At 44.4% G+C, this 21,308-nt stretch overlaps 1 protein-coding gene across 15 annotated transcripts in view; it reads left to right on the top strand.

Annotated features, from left to right (window-relative positions):
* Window positions 1-21,308, top strand: part of RCBTB2 (regulator of chromosome condensation (RCC1) and BTB (POZ) domain containing protein 2) — a 42,902-nt gene that overhangs the window by 15,199 nt on the left and 6,395 nt on the right. For 9 of the 15 annotated variants that reach the window (XM_010834063.1, XM_010834052.1, XM_010834050.1 and 6 more), the window contains 10 exons: window positions 4,907-5,062; window positions 5,291-5,441; window positions 6,466-6,632; window positions 7,166-7,324; window positions 7,453-7,560; window positions 8,550-8,692; window positions 13,913-14,103; window positions 14,614-14,740; window positions 16,363-16,502; window positions 20,633-20,763. In XM_010834063.1, the coding sequence (XP_010832365.1) occupies window positions 4,937-5,062; window positions 5,291-5,441; window positions 6,466-6,632; window positions 7,166-7,324; window positions 7,453-7,560; window positions 8,550-8,692; window positions 13,913-14,103; window positions 14,614-14,740; window positions 16,363-16,502; window positions 20,633-20,763 (1,443 nt within the window). In that variant the 5' untranslated portion in view covers window positions 4,907-4,936. Of the gene's footprint in view, window positions 1-4,588; window positions 4,704-4,906; window positions 5,063-5,290; window positions 5,442-6,465; window positions 6,633-7,165; window positions 7,325-7,452; window positions 7,561-8,549; window positions 8,693-13,912; window positions 14,104-14,613; window positions 14,741-16,362; window positions 16,503-20,632; window positions 20,764-21,308 lie in introns of all 15 variants that reach the window. The other 6 variants (XM_010834061.1, XM_010834056.1, XM_010834058.1 and 3 more) reach the window with 1 other exon arrangement.

The raw sequence follows: 21,308 nt of genomic DNA, 5'->3' as shown, positions 1-21,308 counted from the left end.
AAGACTCTGATGCTGGGAGGGATTGGGGGCAGGAGGAGAAGGGGACGACAGAGGATGAGATGGCTGGATGGCATCACTGACTCGATGGACATGAGTCTGAGTGAACTCCGGGAGTTGGTGATGGACAGGGAGGCCTGGTGTGCTGCGATTCATGGGGTCACAAAGAGTCGGACACGACTGAGCGACTGATCTGATCTGATCTGATCTGATGTAACTATATATGCTCATGATTATGCCAGACAGAAGAATGTATTTTTCTTCAAAGAACAAAGATGCTCAATTCCTTGAGAGTGATGTTAAACATTTACTTCAGAAAAGAATATTTAAAAAGTGCATTTTATAAATGAAATCATCAGTTTTCTATGAAAAAGTTTCCCCATAGAATTAGAAAAAAATGAATTTTGATGACTCACCTCCAGCAACCAGCCTTCTGGCAGAGATTTAAAAAGCAATATTCACACTTGTGTTGTATTTAGGTTATATTGTAATTATTTGTTGTCTATTAAGTTGTGAGCTCCATGAAGGCAATAACTACGTATTTTTGTCTTGGTATCTGATACTTGGTAAATGTTCATCGATACCATCAGACCCAGTGTTCTCTCACCCAGTAGCCTTCTTTACCAAATGTACCACTGCAGGTGATGTCACAGATCCACACACCGGAATCCCACTGGTCAGTAGAGTTATGGGTTGGGTACCATAGATTTTGTAGAAGTGGGCCAGGAGGAAAGCTCAGAACTAATGATTTGTAGATAAGTGTTAAGGAGCTGGCTGGATTGACAGCCAGATTCTAGGCTTCTAGTTCAGTTCAGTTCAGTCGCTCAGTCGTGTCCAGCTCTTTGCGACCCCATGAACCACAGCACGCCAGGCCTCCCTTTCCATTACCAACTCCCGGAGTCTACCCAGACCCATGTCCATTGAGTCGGTGATGCCATCCAACCATCTCATCCTCTGTCGTCCCCTTCTCCTCCTGTCCTCAATCTTTCGCAGCATCAGGGTCTTTTCAAATGAATCAGCTCTTCGCATCAGGTGGCCAAAGTATTGGAGTTTCAGCTTCAACATCAGTCCTTCCAATGAACACCCAGGACTGATCCTTTAGGATGGATTGGTTGTATCTCCTTACAGTCCAAGGGACTCTCAAGAGTCTTCTCCAAAACCACAGTTCAAAGGCATCAATTCTTCAGTGCTCGGCTTTCTTTATAGTCCAACTCTCACATCCATACATGACTACTGGAAAAACCATAGCCTTGACTAGATGGACCTTTGTTGGCAAAGTAATGTCTCTGCTTTTTAATATGCTGTCTAGGCATCTAAGAAACCACTTGATTTTGTAGCAATCAAAATCCACAAGTCTGCTTGAAAGGAAAAAATGAGGTAGCAGTCAATCACTGTATACTACTTATGTTCTTGTTGTATGTCGCTGTCTGTCCTATTCTTGGAAAGACAACCTGTGGTGGGCATTGCCTTGTTCACTAAAGACTTCCTGAGCACAGCAGCCCAGACCCTACAAGTGTGAGCAAACACTGGGTCTGCCAGGAGTGTCACTTTGTATGTGAACTTTTTACTCAGCCACACATGATGTGTGGAAAGAAATCTGGTCCATCCGCTCAGAAGCTAGTGATGTGGAAGATTTCTTAGTCCCTCTGACCCTCAGGCTCCTCCCAGGTAAAATGAGGACAGCGCTGTGTGTGTCCTTCACTTGTGAAGATGAGGAGTATCAAGAATATGTAAGAACCCCTTTAACTAGCACATTAGCATGTCTCCATGAAATATTTCATGCCATATCCCAAACATTGTTCTTTCTGAAAATTAAAGACTTAAAAAGGAAAAAACATTAAAATGGAGGAAGTTAAGAGGAGGCTCATAGTAAATAAGATTCCATCCTAGTATAATGAGGTGGGTAATTTAGAAGCTTAGATTCAAAGCTGACATAACAAGGTTCTGTCATTAGCGCCACAGGGCCCCCAAAGATAATAGGAGACATCACTGTCCGGACAGGATCTTGCAGTTTGAGTGGCATAGTGGGGAGCAGTGGCCAGATTTGGCACTAGGGGAGGCTCTGCCGCTCGTGAGAGTGATGCTGCTGGCATTGACAAACTGCTTCCCCTCTGTGTTGGTTTCTTCACGTTAGTTTCCTCCCTGACAAAGCACCACAATTCAGGTGGTTTAAAACAGCAGAAATCTATTCTCTGACAGTTCTGGGGGCTTGAAGTCTGAAATCATGGTGTCGGCAGGACCACGCTCTCTGAAGTCTCAAGGGAAGAAGTCCTCCCGCCTCCTCCCCCTTCTGCTGGCTCCTGGCACTCCTTGGTGTTCCAGGACTGTAGCTGTCCCACTCTGGTCTCTGCCTCTGTCTTCACATGGCCTTCACTGTGTGTCTTCACACAGCTCACTATATGTGTCAACTTTGAGTGGGCCCCTCATGCCCAGGTTAAACATCATCTCTGGGTGTGTCTGTGAGGGTGTTTCCAGATGAGAATAGCACTTGAATTGGCAGACTTAGTAAATGGGTTGCCCTTCTCAGTGTAGGCGAGTTTCCTCCAGTGTGTTGAGAACCTGAATGGAACAGAAGGCAGAGGAAGGAAGAATTCATCCTTTTTTCCCTGCCTCACTGATTTATCTGGGACATCTCATTTCATCCTCTGCCCTCGGGCTGGGGTTTACATCATGGTCTCCTCTGGTTCTCAGGCTTTTGGACTTAGATTGAATTATGTCATCAGCTTTCCTGGGTCTTCAGTTTGCAAATGCAGATGTAGGACTTCTGCACCTCCATAATCTTGTGAGCCAAGTCCTTATAATAAATAAGTTAATTTCCCCTGACTCCTTTAGCTAGTCTGATCTTCTCTCTACTAGAACATATATCTGGTAAGATGGACTTAATATCTGATGGAAAAGACAGGCCTTAGAAAATTCTTTATTCCTTTAAAGGTAGAGTATGGTGATTATTGGGGCTTCCTGGGTGGCTCAGCTGGTAAAGAATCCTCCTGCAATGCAGGAGACCCTCGTTCGATTCCTGGATCAGGAAGTTCCCCTGGAGAAGGGATAGGCTACCCACTCCAGTATTCTTGGGCCTCCCTGGTGACTCAGACAGTAAAGAATCTGCCTGCAATGAGGGAGACTGGGTTTGATCCCTGGGTTAGGAAAATCTCTTGGAGGAGGGCCTGGCAACCCACTTCAGTATTCTTGCCTGGAGAATCTCCATGGACAGAGAAGCCTGGTGGGCTATAGTCCATAGGGTCATAAAGAGTCAGACGTGATTGAGCGACTAAGCACAGCACAGGACATGGTGATTATTGAGGGAAATGCCATTTGATAGCCCTGTTGGCCATTATGTAATTTTACTGTAATCTTAAGCATTTTTGGAAGTTGAAAAGTGTGTAAGTGTATATATTTCCAGTATAACAAGTAGAGAAGGAGATGACAACCCACTCCAGTATTCTTGCCTGGAGAATCCCATGGACAGAGGAGCCTGGAGGACCACAGTCCATGGGCTCACACAGTGTCGGACATGACTGAAATGACTTACCACATAGCAAATATGTAAAAGCTCTCTTTAAGGAAGCTTCATCATGTCCACATTGAATGCTCTTATGGGAGTGTGGCTGCTTGTAACCTTAATGGGTGCTGTGCTGGGTTTGATTTTATCCCCCCCAAATTCATATGCTAAAATCCTAACCCTCAAAGGTAATGGTTTTAATATTAGAAGGTGGGGCCTTTAGAAGTTGCTTAAGTCATGAGGGGCGAAACCTCATGAATGGAATCAGTGCTTTATAAAAGGGGCTCCAGAGAGACCCCCAGTCCCTTCCACCACATGGGGACATAGAATACACGGGCTCTGAACTAGGAAGGGCACTTTCATCAGAACACAGTCATGCCGGTGCCTTGATCTTGGACTTCCCAGTCTCCAGAACAGTAAAATACAAATTTTTGTTGTTTATAAGCCACTCATTCTATGATATTTTGGTTTAGCAGCCCAAAGGAACTAAGACACCTCATTATTCTGGAAGGTGACCTTATTTGGAAATGGGGTCACTGCATATGTAAATCATTTAGTTAAGAGGAGGTCATGAGGGTGACGCAACCCAGTATGACTGGTGTCTTTATAAAAGGAGGGAAATTTAGACACAGAGAGAGAAAGACTTGGGGAAGATGATGTGAAAGATATTGGAAGATTCAGCCCTCTGCAGGCCTGGGGGAGAGGCCTGATAGATCTTCCCCTCACAACCCTTGGAAGGAACTAAGCCAGCTGATACCTTGACTTTGAATTTAGCCTCCAGAACTGTGAGAAAATAAAGTTTTGTTGTTTAAGCCCCTCAGTTCATGGTTCTTTGTTACAGCAGTCATAGCAAGTGTATGCACATACTTTCTGGGTGTTTCTTCCTACCAGCCCCCAGATCTGAGTAGGGGCTTGAGGGAACCCACCAACTGCTCCAGCTGAATGGTCAGAACTGACCCGTGAACTGAAACTTGTGGACGTTTTCCTTGGTGTCACCTTTGGCATTGTCCTTTCCCAAGGGCTGCCTTTGCTAAGACTCAGGTAGCCGATGAAACAGCAGTATTCCCTCTTCTTTCCTGCTTTTACCCCCAGCCTATTTTCCAAAGCTACTTTAAAGACATAACTGCCACAGAAAGTGCTTGCCAGGCGTTCAGCTCCCCGGAGTTCAGCGTTGGATGGCTCCAGTGTCTTTGAGGAAAATTAATAGGTGAGATCTGATTCTATCCTGGGACTCTGGCTCTTGGTTGTGGTGAGAACAGTCCAAAGTGGTCAAACCTGTAAAAGCAATTCCCCAAAATAGACAGGGTTTGTTTCTCCTCACACCAGTGCGCACTCTTACACAGAAGGGGGCAGAGAAAATGTGTTCTGTATGAATCATTTTTTTAATAATTAAAAAAAATTCTTTTTCAGCCAGTCCAGGCTACTCTGTCATCTTTGAAGATGTTAGATGTGGGAAAGTGGCCAATTTTCTCCCTTTGTTCTGAGGCAGAACTGCAGTTAGTTCGTCAGGCCTGTGTCTTTGGCAGTGCCAGCAATGAGCTTCTGTATACTACGGTAAATGATGAGGTAATGTTGAAGAAAAATATTCAGCCATTATATTTTTAGTAATGGGTTTGCTAAATTGAAGATCTTGGGGGAACTAAGGCATTAAGATTTAAAAAAATGCACAGAGGAGATCCTTATTTATTAAATAATGAAGCAGTTTTCCTGTAAGGGGACTATGCCTGTTTTGAATGTAATTATAGGTTTGTCGGAAGTAGAACTGCTTGAGCTAACGGTGGTTTTTCCCCACAGATTTTTGTGCTTGGCACAAACTGCTGTGGTTGTTTGGGATTAGGTGATGTCCAGAGCACCATTGAACCTCGGAGACTGGATTCTTTAAGTGGCAAAAAAATCGCCTGCCTCAGCTATGGGAGTGGGCCACACATTGTCCTTGCAACAACAGGTAACCTAGGAACAGGGTAGAATTTTAGCCGTTGCTTCATTTGTTGAGGAGCAAGCCTGGGACCACCCCTTACACTGAGAACACACTCTTTGACTGGGCAAGGCTTTCTGCCTCTGCCCTGTGAACTCGTCTATGCTTTGGACTGTATGAAATATGAACATATCTGGATATCAGAGTAAGAAAAGGTAGCCGATGGAATCTAGCAGTTATTGGCACTTTGGTTATCAGAATGACAGTGCTGTAAGCCTACTTTAGGAGTGTAATTATTTTGCATTAGAATGCTGAACCTCACTTTGGACATTTTGAACTTGAGATTCTTGATCTACAAACAAAGAGATTAAAGCCAGATTCTAAGATCCCCTCTATCTCTTAACATTCTGTGATTCCGATGTTAAATAATGACTGATGGCTCTAGTTGGTGTCAGTAGTATAAGGACTTAAATATTCTCATGGCTTTTTCATGCATTCAGACTGATAAGACGTTATCATTAAAACATACCTTATTCCAAAAAGTTCATAAAATATATATACACGGTTTTATAAATAATTACAAAGTATGCGTCCATGTTCTGCCGCCCAGATCAAGAGATACAATCTTAGGATTACCCCCAAAGCCCTGAATATGTATTGTACTGCACAATAAGTAATATAATAAAGATTTAAAAAATTAACTGGGTAACCATTTATAAATAAGGAAGTTAAGATTCAGAGAATCTTACAGTCTTGAATTTCAATCTGGGTTTTTTTTTTTTTTTCTCAGTAGCCTTTTCTCTGTTATTTATCAAAAACCTATCTTCCAGTTATTTTAATTGCATCCATTTAAATTTCATCTTGTTGCTTTGAGGCAGAATGTAGTTTAACTTTCCGAATGTTTTCTTTTACAAAATGAGTTTTGTGGAATAGGGAAGTTGATTAACTTTCACATGTGAATTTTTAGTTTCCATCTGTGGGAGTGTGTAATACATATACTTTCATATAATGAGTAGTTGTTTTGAAAGTCGGTTATGTTTCTTTTTATTTTCAGAAGGAGAAGTCTTTACCTGGGGTCATAATGCTTACAGTCAGCTGGGCAACGGGACAACTAATGCTGGTCTAGTTCCCTATCATATCTCTACTAATCTGTCAAACAAGCAAGTCATTGAAGTGGCCTGTGGGTCTTACCATTCTTTGGTGCTAACATCTGATGGAGAGGTGAGAATAGTCAGCCTAAATCTCACTGATCATAAGGTTTCAGTAAGATTATATAGATTCCTGTAGCAGACATGGAACTATGATCATTTAATTAAAATAACCACCAACCTCACATTCATCTTACTCTTGTTAGCAGTTCATAGTCATGGTGTTTATATCATGACGTGTACCTGTATGTGGTAAGGATTTGTGTAGCTGCACAATGTTGAAGGATGTATTGTTACTTCTCTGTTGCTATACTCAAGGGGGTTATTAAAAAGAAAAATTCCCCAAATACTAGAAATTATGGCTGAGGCAAAATAGATCTTTTATAAGGATTATATGACATTTGATTATTGCTGTTTGTGTAGATAATGCCAATAACCTAATTTTATAAAGTAATATATTTTATGAGAATGCATCCTGTGAAACTTCCCTATGTTCTGAGAATTTATGGATATCAAGCACTTGGAGGGCAAAGATGAGGCCAGAAGTACCACTGAGACACTCTGTATATTAGCGTGTTTCATTTACTGATCTCTTCTTTCAAATAGGTATTTGCGTGGGGTTATAATAACTCCGGGCAGGTAGGGTCTGGATCAACAGCCAATCAGCCGATCCCGCGAAGAGTCACCGGCTGCTTACAGAGTAAAGTGGTTGTGAACATAGCCTGTGGGCAGATGTGCTCCATGGCAGTGGTGAACACCGGGGAGGTAAGAAAGGCATTTCACAGGTCACTTCAAAAAGCCCGTCTGCCTTCTCAGTGTCCTGCTGACCTCACGACAGAGGCCGTGACTGTTTTTCGGCTTTTATGGGCATCGCGTCTCTCGTTTTCTCTCAGGTCTTTGTCTGGGGCTACAATGGAAATGGGCAGTTGGGACTCGGCAGCAGTGGCAACCAGCCCACCCCGTGCAGGGTAGCAGCTCTCCAAGGCATTCGTGTCCAGCGGGTACGTCCCCTTGGGTTTATGTGTGCCTGTTTTTAAACCTACGGTGGCAGACATGCCAGTGTACTAAAAAAATCAGTCCTCTTAGCAGATGAAAAGTTGAGGTAGAAGTTAAAGTTCTTTTCCTGAATTTAGTTGTAATATTTATCAGAAAAATTTTATCTCCAACGCACTCTCACACGTAGCTCTTGGAATGTAAACTTTTATTGTCTTTTCCAAGGAAACTTTGGCAGTATGTATCAAGACCCTTAAAAATATTCACCCCCTTTGATCTGTAATTCTGCTCTTAGGGCATATATCCTAAGGCACCAAAGAGAAAGTGACTTAGAGAAGTTCTTAGAGCAGACAAAACAAAAAAAAATGAAAGAAAAAGAAAACAATGGTAAATAATAGATGTTGCATAATTTATCCAATCAGACAGTAAGTTAATGGTTAAATAAGTGATATAAATCTCTATTAACAGAAATGATGCTTACAAGGGATTTTAATAGTGCTATATGCACTGTTGAGTAAAAAGATACAGGACTACTTATACAGTATGATCATTTTTAAAAAAGCTTTCAATGCATATTTCTATATATTTTTATAAATAAACAATCTTGACCTTGAGATGACTTTCATAATTATATTTTTCTGTATCTTTTTCACATTGAATTTATGTTTTACTTTCATAATAAAAAGAAAGTAATTCTTGAAAAAGAGAAGAGTCTATTTCTTATTCCTTTCACACGCCTTGATCTCTGTGAGCATGATGAATGCCACAGTAAAGGTGGCTGAACTGGACTCTGGTCACTGCAGGACTCATGTTGATCTCAATGCAGTTTTCACCACACGTGGGACCTAAGCTGCATCTGGAGGGGCATTGGCTAACTTTAGTGCCTGCCTCTCTGTCTGCCGTCTCCCCTTTTTCATTTTTGATTCTTAACCTGTCTTGTGGAAAGCGTGTTTCTCTCTGTTTGCGGCTTGAGTGGGTTTGGTTTTTCTCTTTCCAGGTTGCCTGTGGCTATGCACACACGTTAGTATTAACAGATGAAGGTCAAGTGTATGCTTGGGGCGCAAATTCTTACGGCCAATTGGGTACTGGCAATAAAAGTAACCAGTCCTACCCTACCCCTGTCGTCGTGGAAAAGGACAGGTAATATGCATATTTTCAAAATGAATTCAGTGTTCTTCAGTGATTAAATAAAACTGAGGCATGATTCAGAATTACGGGCAATTTATTGCTAGTATTAAAATATTCCTGAACAAGACCATCCATTCCTTTTTAAAATTAGCTTTAGAATTTGGGGGAAGGTTGAGTGTACGTTAAATATTCTATTTTCGTCACCCATGTTTCATCTATACCTGTAATAGTTACTCTATACAAACTACAATGACTAGACCTCCAACAGCTCTTTGGCATTATTCTTCTCACTCAGAAATTTCCTTTCCCCCCATTCCCATTGTTCTCTGTTTCACATTCCTAAGGAATTGATAACATTTGAGGTCTGTCTTCTGAGATTTAGGAAGATGAAAGTACCTCCGATGGGAGTATAATGCCATTCACCCAGCTGCTTATCAGATTTGCCAGTTGAAAAGGATAGGGCTGTTTCTCATGACCTCAGCTCCTAGGCTCTCACTATGGGGAAGAGCGAAATGGTTCTAAAATGAGAACTTCGTTTTGTGCACTTGTGTGCATGGTTGTGTTACTGAAGTGAAAGTTGCTCAGTCGTGTCTGACTCTTTGCAACCCCCTGGGACTGTAGCCTGCCAGGCCTGTCTGTCCATGGAATTCTCTGGGCCAGAAAACTAGTGTGGGTAGCTGTTCCCTGCTCCAGGGGATCTTTCCAACCCAGGAATCAAACCCAGGTTTCCTGCATTGCAGGTGGATTCTTTACCACCCGAGCCACCCGGGAAGCCCAAGAATACTGGAGTGGGTGGCCTATCCCTTTTACAGAGGATCTACCAACCCAGGAATCGAACTGCAAAGTTGTGATGAGTGATTAGCATAACCCCAGAGTTTTTTCCCCAAATTATCCTACTATTTTTGAAGGTCTCTTGAACTTCTCAACCATGGCCTTATCACTGCCTTTTCACTCTTCATTTCTTGACACAGAAGCATGGAACACGAACATTTCATCTTTTCTATTAAACCAGGGTTGAAATCATTGTAGAAATCAATATTGCTATTTTCATTTTTAGTGTACATATAAATTTCTACAATATCTGATTTTTAAATATATGGATAAGTTATTTTGCATTTGTATGCAGTTCTTTTCTGTATTTCTGTTGGAATATTTAACAGTGAAAATGAAGAACCAGTCATTTTCAGTCTCTTGATTTTCATTTGAGTATTGTCCTCCCTGCCCCCTCCCCGCCCCCCGCTGATCATATCATAAGACCCTAGACTCCTTAAGAACTGGGGAGGATGGAGAAGGAAATGGCAAGCCACTCCAGTATTCTTGCTTGGGCAATCCCCTGGACAGAGGAGCCTGGTGGGTAAGGGTTGCAAAAAGAGTCAAACTAGACTTAGTGACTAAACACCACAGGGAGACAGAGACTGGAGGCAGACGGGGCGAGGGCCATGTGTGCGGGCACCCCGGGATCACAGCAGGCACCCCTGTCCTGCATCTGCATCGGCCTCCTGCAGCCTGATGGCTGAGGGCCCTTAGAGGGCCACTGGCGGGGGTCTGCTGCTGAGCTCGGAAGTATACCTGGCATCACACCAGTGAGGGGGTCCACAGGAGGTGATCGGGATCTCCCCCTGCCCCATGCCTGCCCAGGACCAGGTGCTGGTTTCCAGTTGCTGCAGTGAACCATTCAAGCAGGAAAAAAAAGCACAAAAAAGAAGTGGGGAGGAGGGCAGGTACTGAAGGTCCTGTGCTGACAGGCACGGCAGATGCAAGCAGCCGTGTCACTCTTACTTCTCCTAGAGGTAGTTCAGAGCCACTCGGTAAAAGGAGAAGAGACAGTCTTGAGGCTGTGAATAATCACAGAAGTGCCTCAGGCAGCAAATCCAGTCACTTGGGACATTTAGTATTTAAACAACACAGCACAGAAGTGTGACAGGGCCAGAGTTAGCATGGATAGAAAAACAAGCTATATCTGCATGGCGCTTTACCATTTTCCTCATGCTTCCTCGCTTCATATAAAGTTGCACTCCTCTGTCCTTGGACTCATGGAATCGGCTGCCATGCGCCCACCTGCGATTTGCCCCACCTCATGCCACTGGTCCTGATGGGCTCAGAGCGAGTGTTGGGTCTTCTCACTGTAGTCACTCTGGGACGGACAGAATATAGGGCGACTCAGTGGGAGAAAGCCAGAGAGAGGAGACGCAGGCATGGGAGTTACGTGAGTGTCCAGATACCTGGCACTGGAGAGTTACCTGTTCCTTTCTTTTTAAAAAATCTTCACAACTTAAAAACATTTGTTTTTTTAAATTATATAGGTAAAAGTAGAAATTGCTAAACACGTCCATGCTTGATGTTGTCCACCTAAACATGATTTTGGCTAGAATATCAAGGATGAGTGTTTTGAATGAGATGTTCCTGCTTTTCTCAGTTTCTTGTGCTTGAATTTCGTGCGGTGATTTTGAGCTTGTGGGCTCTCTGTCACACGAATATTGCAAGGGAGGAACCTCTAGGTTTGCTAGGACTTGTTCTGCACCTCCCCGCCCTTTTCAGTGACTGAAGCTTTGCAGGAACATTATGACTTACCTTTCAGGAACTCCTGATTCTTGGGGCTCATTGTGGGGAGGCTGAGCTAATTAGAAAGAACAGGGTTGAACTCTGGCCGGGATGGAGCATCAGGTCTTGGTTGCGTGTTCCCAGAAGCGGAAAGTGAAAATCTGGCTGCGTGGTTTATTTGCTCAAATAACAACCCAAGAAAAACCTGATTAAAAAATTTTGTTTTCACAGAAGCCTATTTGTAATGAAGAATGCTAACATTTTATGTTCATAGAGAAGTGATTTTAATAGTTAAAATGATTCTCTTTAACTTAGTCATTCCTAGTCTTTCTGAATTTTCAATACTTTGATTTACCAGCATTTAAAGTTCCATAAAAAACATATTTTGGGTTAAATTGATTTCAAAACTCACTTTGCCTTGAATTTTTGTTAATTTGTAGCTTCTTGAGGTGTTAATAATTAGTAGTGTGTTGGCCTCACAGAACCAGAATTGAGAAGCACTGCTCTGGATCTTGTAATGGTCATGATTTCTTCTCTGTTATTCTTCTTCTTCACAAATTACCTTATTTTCGCTCTTGGCTGTTTTCTGTTTTGCATTCTCTCACTCTCTGCTGTTTCAGTTCTAGTACCTCTTAGCCATTAAGCCATGCCATTGTGGTGGATCTAGTTTTATTGAGGTGACACCAAATCCATGTATTTTCAACATATAGTAATTTTTTTTCCAGTAAAAATGGCTGGCTACAAAGTAAAGTATGCAGTACTCCAGACCTCCTGGGCTTCCCTGGTGGCTCAGCAGTAAATAATTCACCTGCCAATGCAGGAGACATGGGTTTTATCCCTAGGTCAGGAAGATTCCCCTGGAGAAGGAAATGGCAACCTACTCCAGTATTCTTGCCTGGAAAATCACATGAACAGAGGAGCATGGCACGCTAGTCTGTGGGGTCACAAAAGTGTCAGACACGACTTAGAGACTAAACAACAGCAATGCCAGACCTCCTGACAGTAAACCTTAGCTCAGTTTATCGTCCACTGCATGTATGACTGGACAGTTTGAACTTCCATGTTTGCTTCTTGGTATGAATCAGACGAAGGACAGATGACCTCAGACAAAGGCAGGGCACTTTGGCAGGTGCTGGAGTCCCAAGCCCAGACCTGAAGGTTCCCTTAAACTTTCTCCCTTCTCGTTGCTGCAGCAGCTGGTGCTGTCAGCCAAGCCCAAGCCCCACCCCTGACTTCCCTAGTGGCACTGGGTGCTCCAGGTAAACGCCCTAGCCATGCTCAGGGAGGGCCAGCCTTCCCAGCTTCTCTGTATCTTTAACCCCTGACTGTGGAAGCAGCATCCTGCCTCCTCGAATGAATGGCAGAGGCTGCTCCCCATTTTTGGAGGGTCATGGTAAGCATTTCCAAAGTGAATGTAGGAGTGAAGTTATTTTGGTTTTCTGGTGTTGGGTAGTTTAGCACACAAGTTCACGATTGTGTTCCAGTCAGTTACATTTTTCATGGAACGTTCGTTATCAGGGAAAAGAGGTCCACCAAAGAACATTGCTGACCGAGGACTTTGTGCCTAGTGACATTGAGAGGCAGTGAGTACTTTCTGTTTGTTCAAACAGAGGGTATGTGGGCAAAGATGATATGACAAAAAACTGGCCATAGATGGTAGGCAAATTGTAGGAGGCCTTAAGGACACGTGTCTGGATTTTTGTCTTGTGGGAAGTCAGTGACAGGTTTGAAAGGAGTCATGAGAATGGGTTTTCAAGAGAATCATGAACTTGACAGCACTGTGCGATTTAGGTCAGAAGAGAGAGAAAGTCTAAGACAGGGAGACCGGTCTGGGTATAGGGTGTGCTTGATGAGGCTCTGACAAGTGGGAGATATTACAAAGAAAGAATTTGTTGTCATTTTGCCAACTGGATATTCTGAAGAAAGTGCTAAGTGAGGAGGGAGGAGAAGTCAGAGATGACCCTAAAGTTCTGGGAATGCTGGTACCATTGTCCGAGGCAGAATCAAGATGCCACCCCACTTGGGGTAAAATACTATTTTAAGTCTGTGTGGTGGCTTGGTCTTAGAGAAGACAATTAGTTTGAAGTCAACAAAACAGTGGTTTCCATTAGGAAGTGTGCTGAGAACTATCTGCCTGTCAGCCATGAACTTACTGATGTCAGGTCTAACATAATGTTTGGTCCCAGAAAACTGCTCTCTGGGGCTCTAGATGATACCATTCAGTGAGTCAGAACTACTGCACTTACTGCGTGCAGAGTGAGTTGGGGTGCCCCATAGCATGCTCCATGGAACCCTAAAATTGGTGAAGTTTTGATAAAAATGTTTATTGACCCTGGGTGGAGATGCCCCTCATCTTTTTGATTTGCTTTCGTAAGCAATGTTTTAAGAAAAAATTAAATTACCTTTTTTTTTTTTGGTCTTTTAGTCTCTGTTCCCTTGGCTTGTACTTCAGTTTCAAAATAGGTGCATATTTTTATTGGCCTACTGGCTAGAAGTGGTAACAAGAAGACCTTCATGATGTATAAGTGCTTAAATGAGACATTGCTTAAATGTAGATAATGGTTTGGTGCCTAAAAATTTACAAGTTTAGGCTTAATGAAGAGTTTGTTTTTTTTTAATCAGTTAATGCTAAGGGAAGGAAAAATCGACTTGTTTCTTCTCCTGTTTACTTGGTGTGTGTTTGTGAACTAGAATTATAGAGATTGCAGCCTGCCACTCAGCGCACACATCGGCTGCCAAGACACAGGGCGGCCACGTGTACATGTGGGGCCAGTGCCGTGGCCAGTCGGTGACCCTGCCGCACCTCACACACTTCTCCTCCACCGATGACGTGTTCGCCTGCTTCGCCACGCCTGCCGTCACGTGGCGCCTCCTGTCTGTGGGTGAGCTGACTGCTGTCTGTCGGGTGATGGCCTGAGAGCTAGGAAGAAAACTCTGGTGCTGTTGTTTTTCAATAGTGAGGACTTTTGTTAAGTGTGGTATCAGGCAATTCACTTCCCTCTCACAGGCTCCTATGAAAGAGAACTCACCAGACCAATTCATTTTCCTTAATAGTATCAGAAATCTCATACTAAAATTCAAAGAACTTCGGATGGCTTTTTGATGTGACTGGGAAACCGTGGCTTTTATTTTTAGCGGGTATATTTACTCAAGCTTTCAACATGTTTATTTAGTGAGGTGGTTGGGGCTTTAGTTATTTTGCCAGATTTACAAGCAGATGTCTCTGAGGTTCTTAAAACGATTGCAGCAGCGGGAAATCTGTATTTAGGGAAAAAAGCACACTGCTTAGTTGGTCAGTTATTTTGGGAAATTGGTATTTTCATGAGTGTGAGCAAAGTGATGCTATATTTGGCCTGCATTTTCATTGGAAAACATTGGTGTCATTCCCTTAGAACCTGACGACCACCTCACAGTGGCCGAGTCCCTGAAGAGGGAATTTGACAACCCCAATACCGCAGACCTGAAATTTCTGGTGGATGGAAAGTACATTTATGTGCATAAAGTCCTTCTCAAAATCAGGTAAGGCATCATTTGAGAATTGAAATAAATATGTTTGTTATTTTCTAGTTGCAAAGACCTATGTCAGGCACTTCAGTGATTCTGAAAAAATGTGAGGCTCTTTTCGCCCTTATGAGCAGACAGTACAGCAGGGAAAACACATTATATGTGAAACAAGAAATCACAGAAGCCGTGGTATGCAGTGGGTGGGGTGTGGTGCAGGGCATGCACAGTTGGCTTCCTCAGAGACTCTGTAGACAGCTTGTCCACCTTGGCACCGGAGAGCAGCCATCCAGCCAGCGGTGAACATCTATTGAGCCTTGTTGGGGCTGCTTGCCCTAAGTGAACCTCCCTGCCCAGGAGCTGAGTGCAGCCCATGAGAGTCACTCTCCTTAGTCAGCTGTGGGATACCACAGGTTTAGACCTCGAAAAAAGACAAGAGCAGCAAGGTTTGGGGTAAAACTAACAGGCAGACTTTTAAAAATTCACTTTTATTAATAGGTAGTTTTTGAGCATCCATTTAAAATGTGCAGCCTGAGGCGTTTTGACGTGTATATTCTCTGGAAACCACCATTCCACACCAGGATACAGAACGTTGGCATCGCCCCCCTCAAAGATCCCTCAGGCCCTGGCCCTGGGGCAAGCCCTGGTCTTCTTTCTGTCAGTATAGATTAGTTAGCGTTTTCTAGAAGTTGATGTAAATGTAATGATACAGTACGTATTCTTCTCTGACTGTCTTCTTTGTTCTAGCCTAATGATTTTGAAATTCATTTTGTTGTTATGTAACAGATATCCAGATCCTCCTGCAGTGAATCACACACAGTATAGTATTTCAGTCTCAAGTTCGCTTCTTAGTGAGGCCAGGCTGTGCAGTGTTTGCTCACTTCTCCTGTTGTCCGTAAACCTTCATAAAAATGAGGAGGTTGTGGTTTGTTAGGGCTATTGTAACAAAGTTCTGTAGACTGATTGGTTTCAGTAACAGAAATTTATTCTCTTATGGTTTTGGAGGCTAGAAATTCAAGATCTTGTTGAATGAATTGGGTTGTTCCATCCTCCGTCCCACCTTCTGGTGGTTTGCTGCCAGTTCTTTTGCCCTCCTTGCCTTATGGCAGCATAACTCCAGTCTTCACGTGGCTTTCTCCCTGTGTCAAAACCCCCCTTTTTATAAGGACACCAGTCATGTCAGTTTAGGGCCCACCCTAATGACCTCCTTTTAATTTGATCCCTTCTCCAAATACGGTTATATTCTGAGGTTAGGACTTCAGTCTGTCAATTTGGGGATTCAATTCAACCCATAACAGGAGGAGAAGAAACAAAATTACTCAGAATTTTTAAAAATAAAGCCACCTGATTTCTATAAATGCTGCTCCGTGGACATGGTGTGGGAGGGACCCATCTGTGGCCACAGAGGCGGCCGCCCCACAGCAGGCTAGCATTTGCAGCCTCCTCCAATAAACCACTGTTTGCAGACTTCTGGCCAGCAGAGGAAGCGAGGGGCCCAGGCCAGGACATGAAGGCGTGTGGTGTGCGTTTTTCCTCTCTGCATGGTAGTTGTTTCCTCTTAACCACTACGAGCACGTGCTCCTCGGGAAGGTTATCGGCTCTTGCCCAGAAGCCAGGACCTGACATCTTTCTTCCTTCAGGTGTGAGCATTTTCGCTCTTCATTGGAAGACAATGAGGATGATATTGTAGAAATGAGTGAATTTTCGTATCCTGTTTACCGAGCCTTCCTGGAGTACCTGTACACAGACAGCATCAGCCTGTCCCCCGAGGAGGCAGTAGGTAATTCCCACCAGACTTGACCAAGAGTTTGGCAAAAAGGTGGTTTGTGTAGAGCCTGAAAGGAAGTCTGTATGAGGGTAGTCACAAAAGTAGTTCTGTTTTTGTGTGCTGAACCCAAGCTCTCTTTCCTTCTTCCCACCTCATACAAAGGTTGACTTGATGGATAAAATGAGAGGTGGGTGAATTATCAACCCGTCGACACTGGGGTGGGTGCCATTCCTCCTGAATTGCTAGACACCGTACACAACTTTTTAGTTTCCACAGCCTGCTGCCTTCAAGATATTTACAGTATAAAAATGGTAAGATGCATGTAACAAGCCCTGCTGGCCTCCGTAACTGACTGTCTCTTTGGGACGGATTGCCGTGGTCCAGCGCCTCACGGCACTTCAGGGCTACTGACGTTAAGAAAGCAACACAGGGCGTCCATTTGGGCACAGGGTGAGACACACACTCACTTTCAGCTTACAGCTGTCAGTATCATTGGCCAGTGGGACAGAAGAATTAAAGAATTGCTTCTGTAAGGAACCAAAGAGTTTAACCCTCAAATTTTTAAATTCGGTATTCATTTTACATGTGTAAAGCCAGTAACACTTTTTACCAGATCAGCATTTAATTTTCCTTGGGTGAACAGAAGTCTGATTTCTAAAGTTTTCTAGTTTTCCTTCCTTTCTCCCACAGTGCTGGAGGGCCAGGGCCCACGGTGTGCCACGCTCCCCTTGGCACCTGTGAGGGAGACAGACCAAACCCTGCCCCGTGGAGCTGGTGCTCAGGGGCGGGAGGCCAGCCAGTAACAAGAAATCAAAGTGGTCAGTCAGGTCAGGGAAAGCCTCCGTGAGGAAGTGTGCTGAGCAGAGACCAGGGGGAAAGCAAGCAGACACCCAGGCGAAGAGCATGCTAAACGAGAGATGGTGTGACGGTCTGAGACAGGAGCACGGAGAGCACCTGGAAGAGGAGGAGGGGGAGAGAGTGAGAGATGGGCAGTGGCGGTAACTGAGGCCAGGCAGCTGGGTCTGGCCAAGACCAGATGCGGCCTTGGAGGTCACGGTGAAGGGCTCGAGTTTTAGTCTTGATGTGATAGACAGCCTTGGAAGATTTTGACAATGGGGGTTGTGTATTTAGTTTTTGCTTTAATAGTAAAATGGAAAAAGGAAGTGGCTTAAACGAGGTGGTTTCTCTGTCTGTCACCCAGGGACACAGTGCAAGGCATCCTTACGTGTGGCCCCTGGATTCATGGCCACGGCCACATCTGCACTGCAGACAGTGCGACAGAGGAAGGGACAGTGGCGAGGTGCCAGGGCAGACCCTGGTGTCTGTAGAGGAAGTCCCACTTCTTTTAAACCAGGGACCAGAGATGACCAAGGCCTTAATTAGCTGCATAGGAAGTTGCAGGGAGTGGTCACTTCTAGATGGCCATGGCTCGGCCACATAGTCTAGGATTTGGGGAGAAAAGGAGGATGGGTTTGTGTATTTTATGGAGGGAGGAGGCACCCGCAGCTTTGACTCCAGGAGTGAAAAGATGAGGAACTGTAATGGTTGAGATGTCAGGTGGTGGTGCCTTGGGTTAAGGTGGTCTAGCGTGGAGGTGCTGAAAGAGATCAGAGTCTGGACACATCTTACATAGCGAGCTGACGGAATCTATTGGCGGTGGTTGTGGGGTGTGAGGGAAAGAGAAGGATGGGGTATTTGGCCTGAGTGTGGAGAGCACCAGGTTTTGCTCTGGAGTTTGAAAAATCAAAGGAGTTTGAGCTGCCTTTTAGACATCTGTGTGGCAGGTTTTCTATAGGCCCCTGGGCAAGAGTCTAAAGGAGGCCTACATACCACATGTCTAAAAATTTAAAGTTATGTGTCAAGCTAAAAGCATCAGATAAAATGTGTTAAATCCTCATACCTTGAAAAATACATCTTCATTAAGAACTGAGAGGCCAGGGTGGCATTTCATCTGGAATTTAGAGTGGTAGGTCTCTTGGAGTTCTGTGCTAGGACACCACTGCACAGGAAGTCGGGCCCCTGGCCTCCAGCTTGGGATCTGCCGTCTTTGTTTACCCACCACCAGCTACCTCCTGCACCATAAGAGGTGTGCGGGCACCCAGCCTGCATCTCCACGCTCCGTCCATCCCGCCCTGGCCACCCCTTGGGACTGGGGTTCTGTACCTTGGTGACAGGGTCAAGGGGAGGAAACACTTGCGTGTGTGGCCTCAGGGCTGATTAGGCAGGGAGCCCCAGGGTCCCTGGGGGCTCAGATGGTAAAGAATCCACTTGCAATGCAGGAGACCCGGGTTTGATCCCTGGGTCAGGAAGATCCACTGGAGCAGGAAATGGCTACTCACTCTAGTATTCTTGCCTGAAGAATTCCATGGACAGAGGAGCCTGGCGGGCTGTAGTCCACAGGAGCGCAGAGTCGGACATGACTGAGCGGCTAGCACTTTCACACTTTGCCAGAGTCCCGGGTGCACGAAGTGTGGTCTAGGAGCGGGCACGTGGCTCACTGGCCACTGTGGAGAGGGGCTGCCTGGAGCAGGTGCAGAGCTGGGCCCTCCTGAGCAGCAGATCCAGCCAGTACCTGTGAGCACACGCATATGTGAGTCTGGTGCCTGGGGTGTGGGGAGCTGTCGATGTGAGTCTGAGAGTTGTTGAGAACTGACTAGAAACAATCAGGTCATTCGCAGCTCTCAAGATTTCAAAAGATTTCAGTTTGTTTTCCCCAGTGGGCCATAGGCCTTTCTTCTATGATAATATTTGTCATGTTACAATGAAAGCAAGTTTCCAACTAAAATCTACCACATTGTGTAAAACTTACTGTACGGTTGAAGAAATCCTGGCTCTGTGTCCTTTGGGCCCTCTATGCAGTACCTTCCATGAAAAGGTTATCTTGAAGTAAGCATGACAACAGTCAAGTCAGGATTCAGCTGGCTTTTGATCAGGTGGCAACCAGGACTGAATTGGACCTAGCAAGTGTTCCATTCTTCTCAGGGTGTAGGATGCTGAGCCCATGGCGTGGGTCCCATTCATGCAGGGGTGGAGGGGACTCTCACAGTATCTCTAGCTGAGTGACATAACTCGAGTGCCGCTCACTTCACCAGTGACATACTTTATGCTAATTAACAAATCCTCAAATGGAGATTTAAATAACCATAATTGAAGCCATTTGACAAGGGTCTTTCAAATACTGACTGACTGACCATTCTTTTTTTTTGGCTGCATTGCACAGCATGTTGGATCTTAGTTCCCTGACTCGGAATTGGACCCTTGCCCCCTGCAGTCGAAGCTTGGAGCCTTAGGCCCTGGATCACCAGGGAATCCCCTGACTGACCATTCTTGATTAGAGTGCTTTTCATAGTATCCCTTGTGTGCATGTCCACTCACTCAGTTGTGTACAACTCTTGGCGACCCTGTGGACTGTGGTCCTCCAGGCTCCTCTGTCCATGGGATTTCAGGCAAGAATACTGGAGTGGGTTGCCATTTCCTTCTCCAGCAGTTAAACATCTAAATCACTCTATGTTGTATTATTTGAAAGTAGATGACAGATAATATAACAAGAATCATCAGGTTTTTACCAGATAGTATTAAAACTGTGAGGCTGGAGATCATTTAGGGAAATAGGTAAAATAAGAGTCTGAATATTGAACTCTGGGGCAATCGAGTACTCAGAAGTCAGGAAAAATGGTCCAGCCACAAGACTGAAGAGTAACTTCTGAAGGAAAAAAAAACCTGAGCAAGTGTTTGAAGAAGCTGGGTGCTCTCACAGCACGTGTGAATGCTGCTGGAGAAGGTGCTGATGCTTCAGGGGGAGGGATGACCAGAGGAGAAGACCCAAGCCGTTTTCTCCTGCTGCTTCTTTCCCCACAGCTACTCGTTTGTGTGTTGCATTTGCTCAGTGCAGCTGTGTTCTTAGATTGAGCCACACACTCAGAGTGTGTAAGTCAGCCTAAGCTTCAATTCCCAGACCCCTTCGCTGAGGATTATATTGGGTTGGCCAAAAAGTTCGTTTGGGGTTTTCCATACAATGTTACAGACAAATCTGAACAGAAAGTTCTGGCCAACACAGTATTTAAAATAATCTCTGATGGGTTGAGTGAGTTTAAATCAGGATACTTGAGATCACTCCCCTAATAAACATCTCTTTCTACCAGGATTGCTTGATTTGGCTACATTTTATAGAGAAAATCGTTTGAAAAAACTCTGCCAACAAACTATCAAGCAAGGAATCTGCGAGGAGAATGCCATCGCGCTGCTGTCGGCTGCTGTGAAGTATGAAGCTCAGGTAAGAAAAGCATCCTTTCAACAAGCTCACCTTCTGGAAGAAACAGCTATCTACTTCACGCCTTGCACTGAAAGTCTGCTTAAAGATTTAATTTAAATAAAGTACTAAAAGAAAAAATATATAAGGGAATTTTTATATAAAGTTAGGATGGACCTCAAGGGCAGAAACCATGAAGGAAAGGATTGATAGATCTGATCTCAAAAAATTAAAATGTTTACACACACACACACACACACACACAAATAGAAAGTAAATGACACTGGAAAAAATATCTTTAACAGTGAAGCAAGTTTACCATCAGTTCAGTTCAGTCACTCAGTCATGTCCAACTCTGCGACCCCATGAATCGCAGCACGCCAGGTCTCCCTGTCCATCACCAACTCCTGGAGTTCACCCAGATCATGTGCATCAAGTTGGTGATGTCATCCAGCCATCTCATCCTCTCTCGTCCCCTTCTCCTCCTGCCCCCAGTCCCTCCCAGCATCAGGGTCTTTTCCAGTGACTCAACTCTTTGCATCAGGTGGCCAAACTATTGGAGTTTCAGC

Source organism: Bison bison, unplaced genomic scaffold (assembly GCF_000754665.1).
Source record: "Bison bison bison isolate TAMUID 2011002044 unplaced genomic scaffold, Bison_UMD1.0 scf7180017863994, whole genome shotgun sequence".
Taxonomy (NCBI): Eukaryota; Metazoa; Chordata; class Mammalia; order Artiodactyla; family Bovidae; genus Bison; species Bison bison.
Note: the sequence above shows the minus strand (reverse complement) of the source record. Positions and strands in the feature narration are given on the sequence as shown.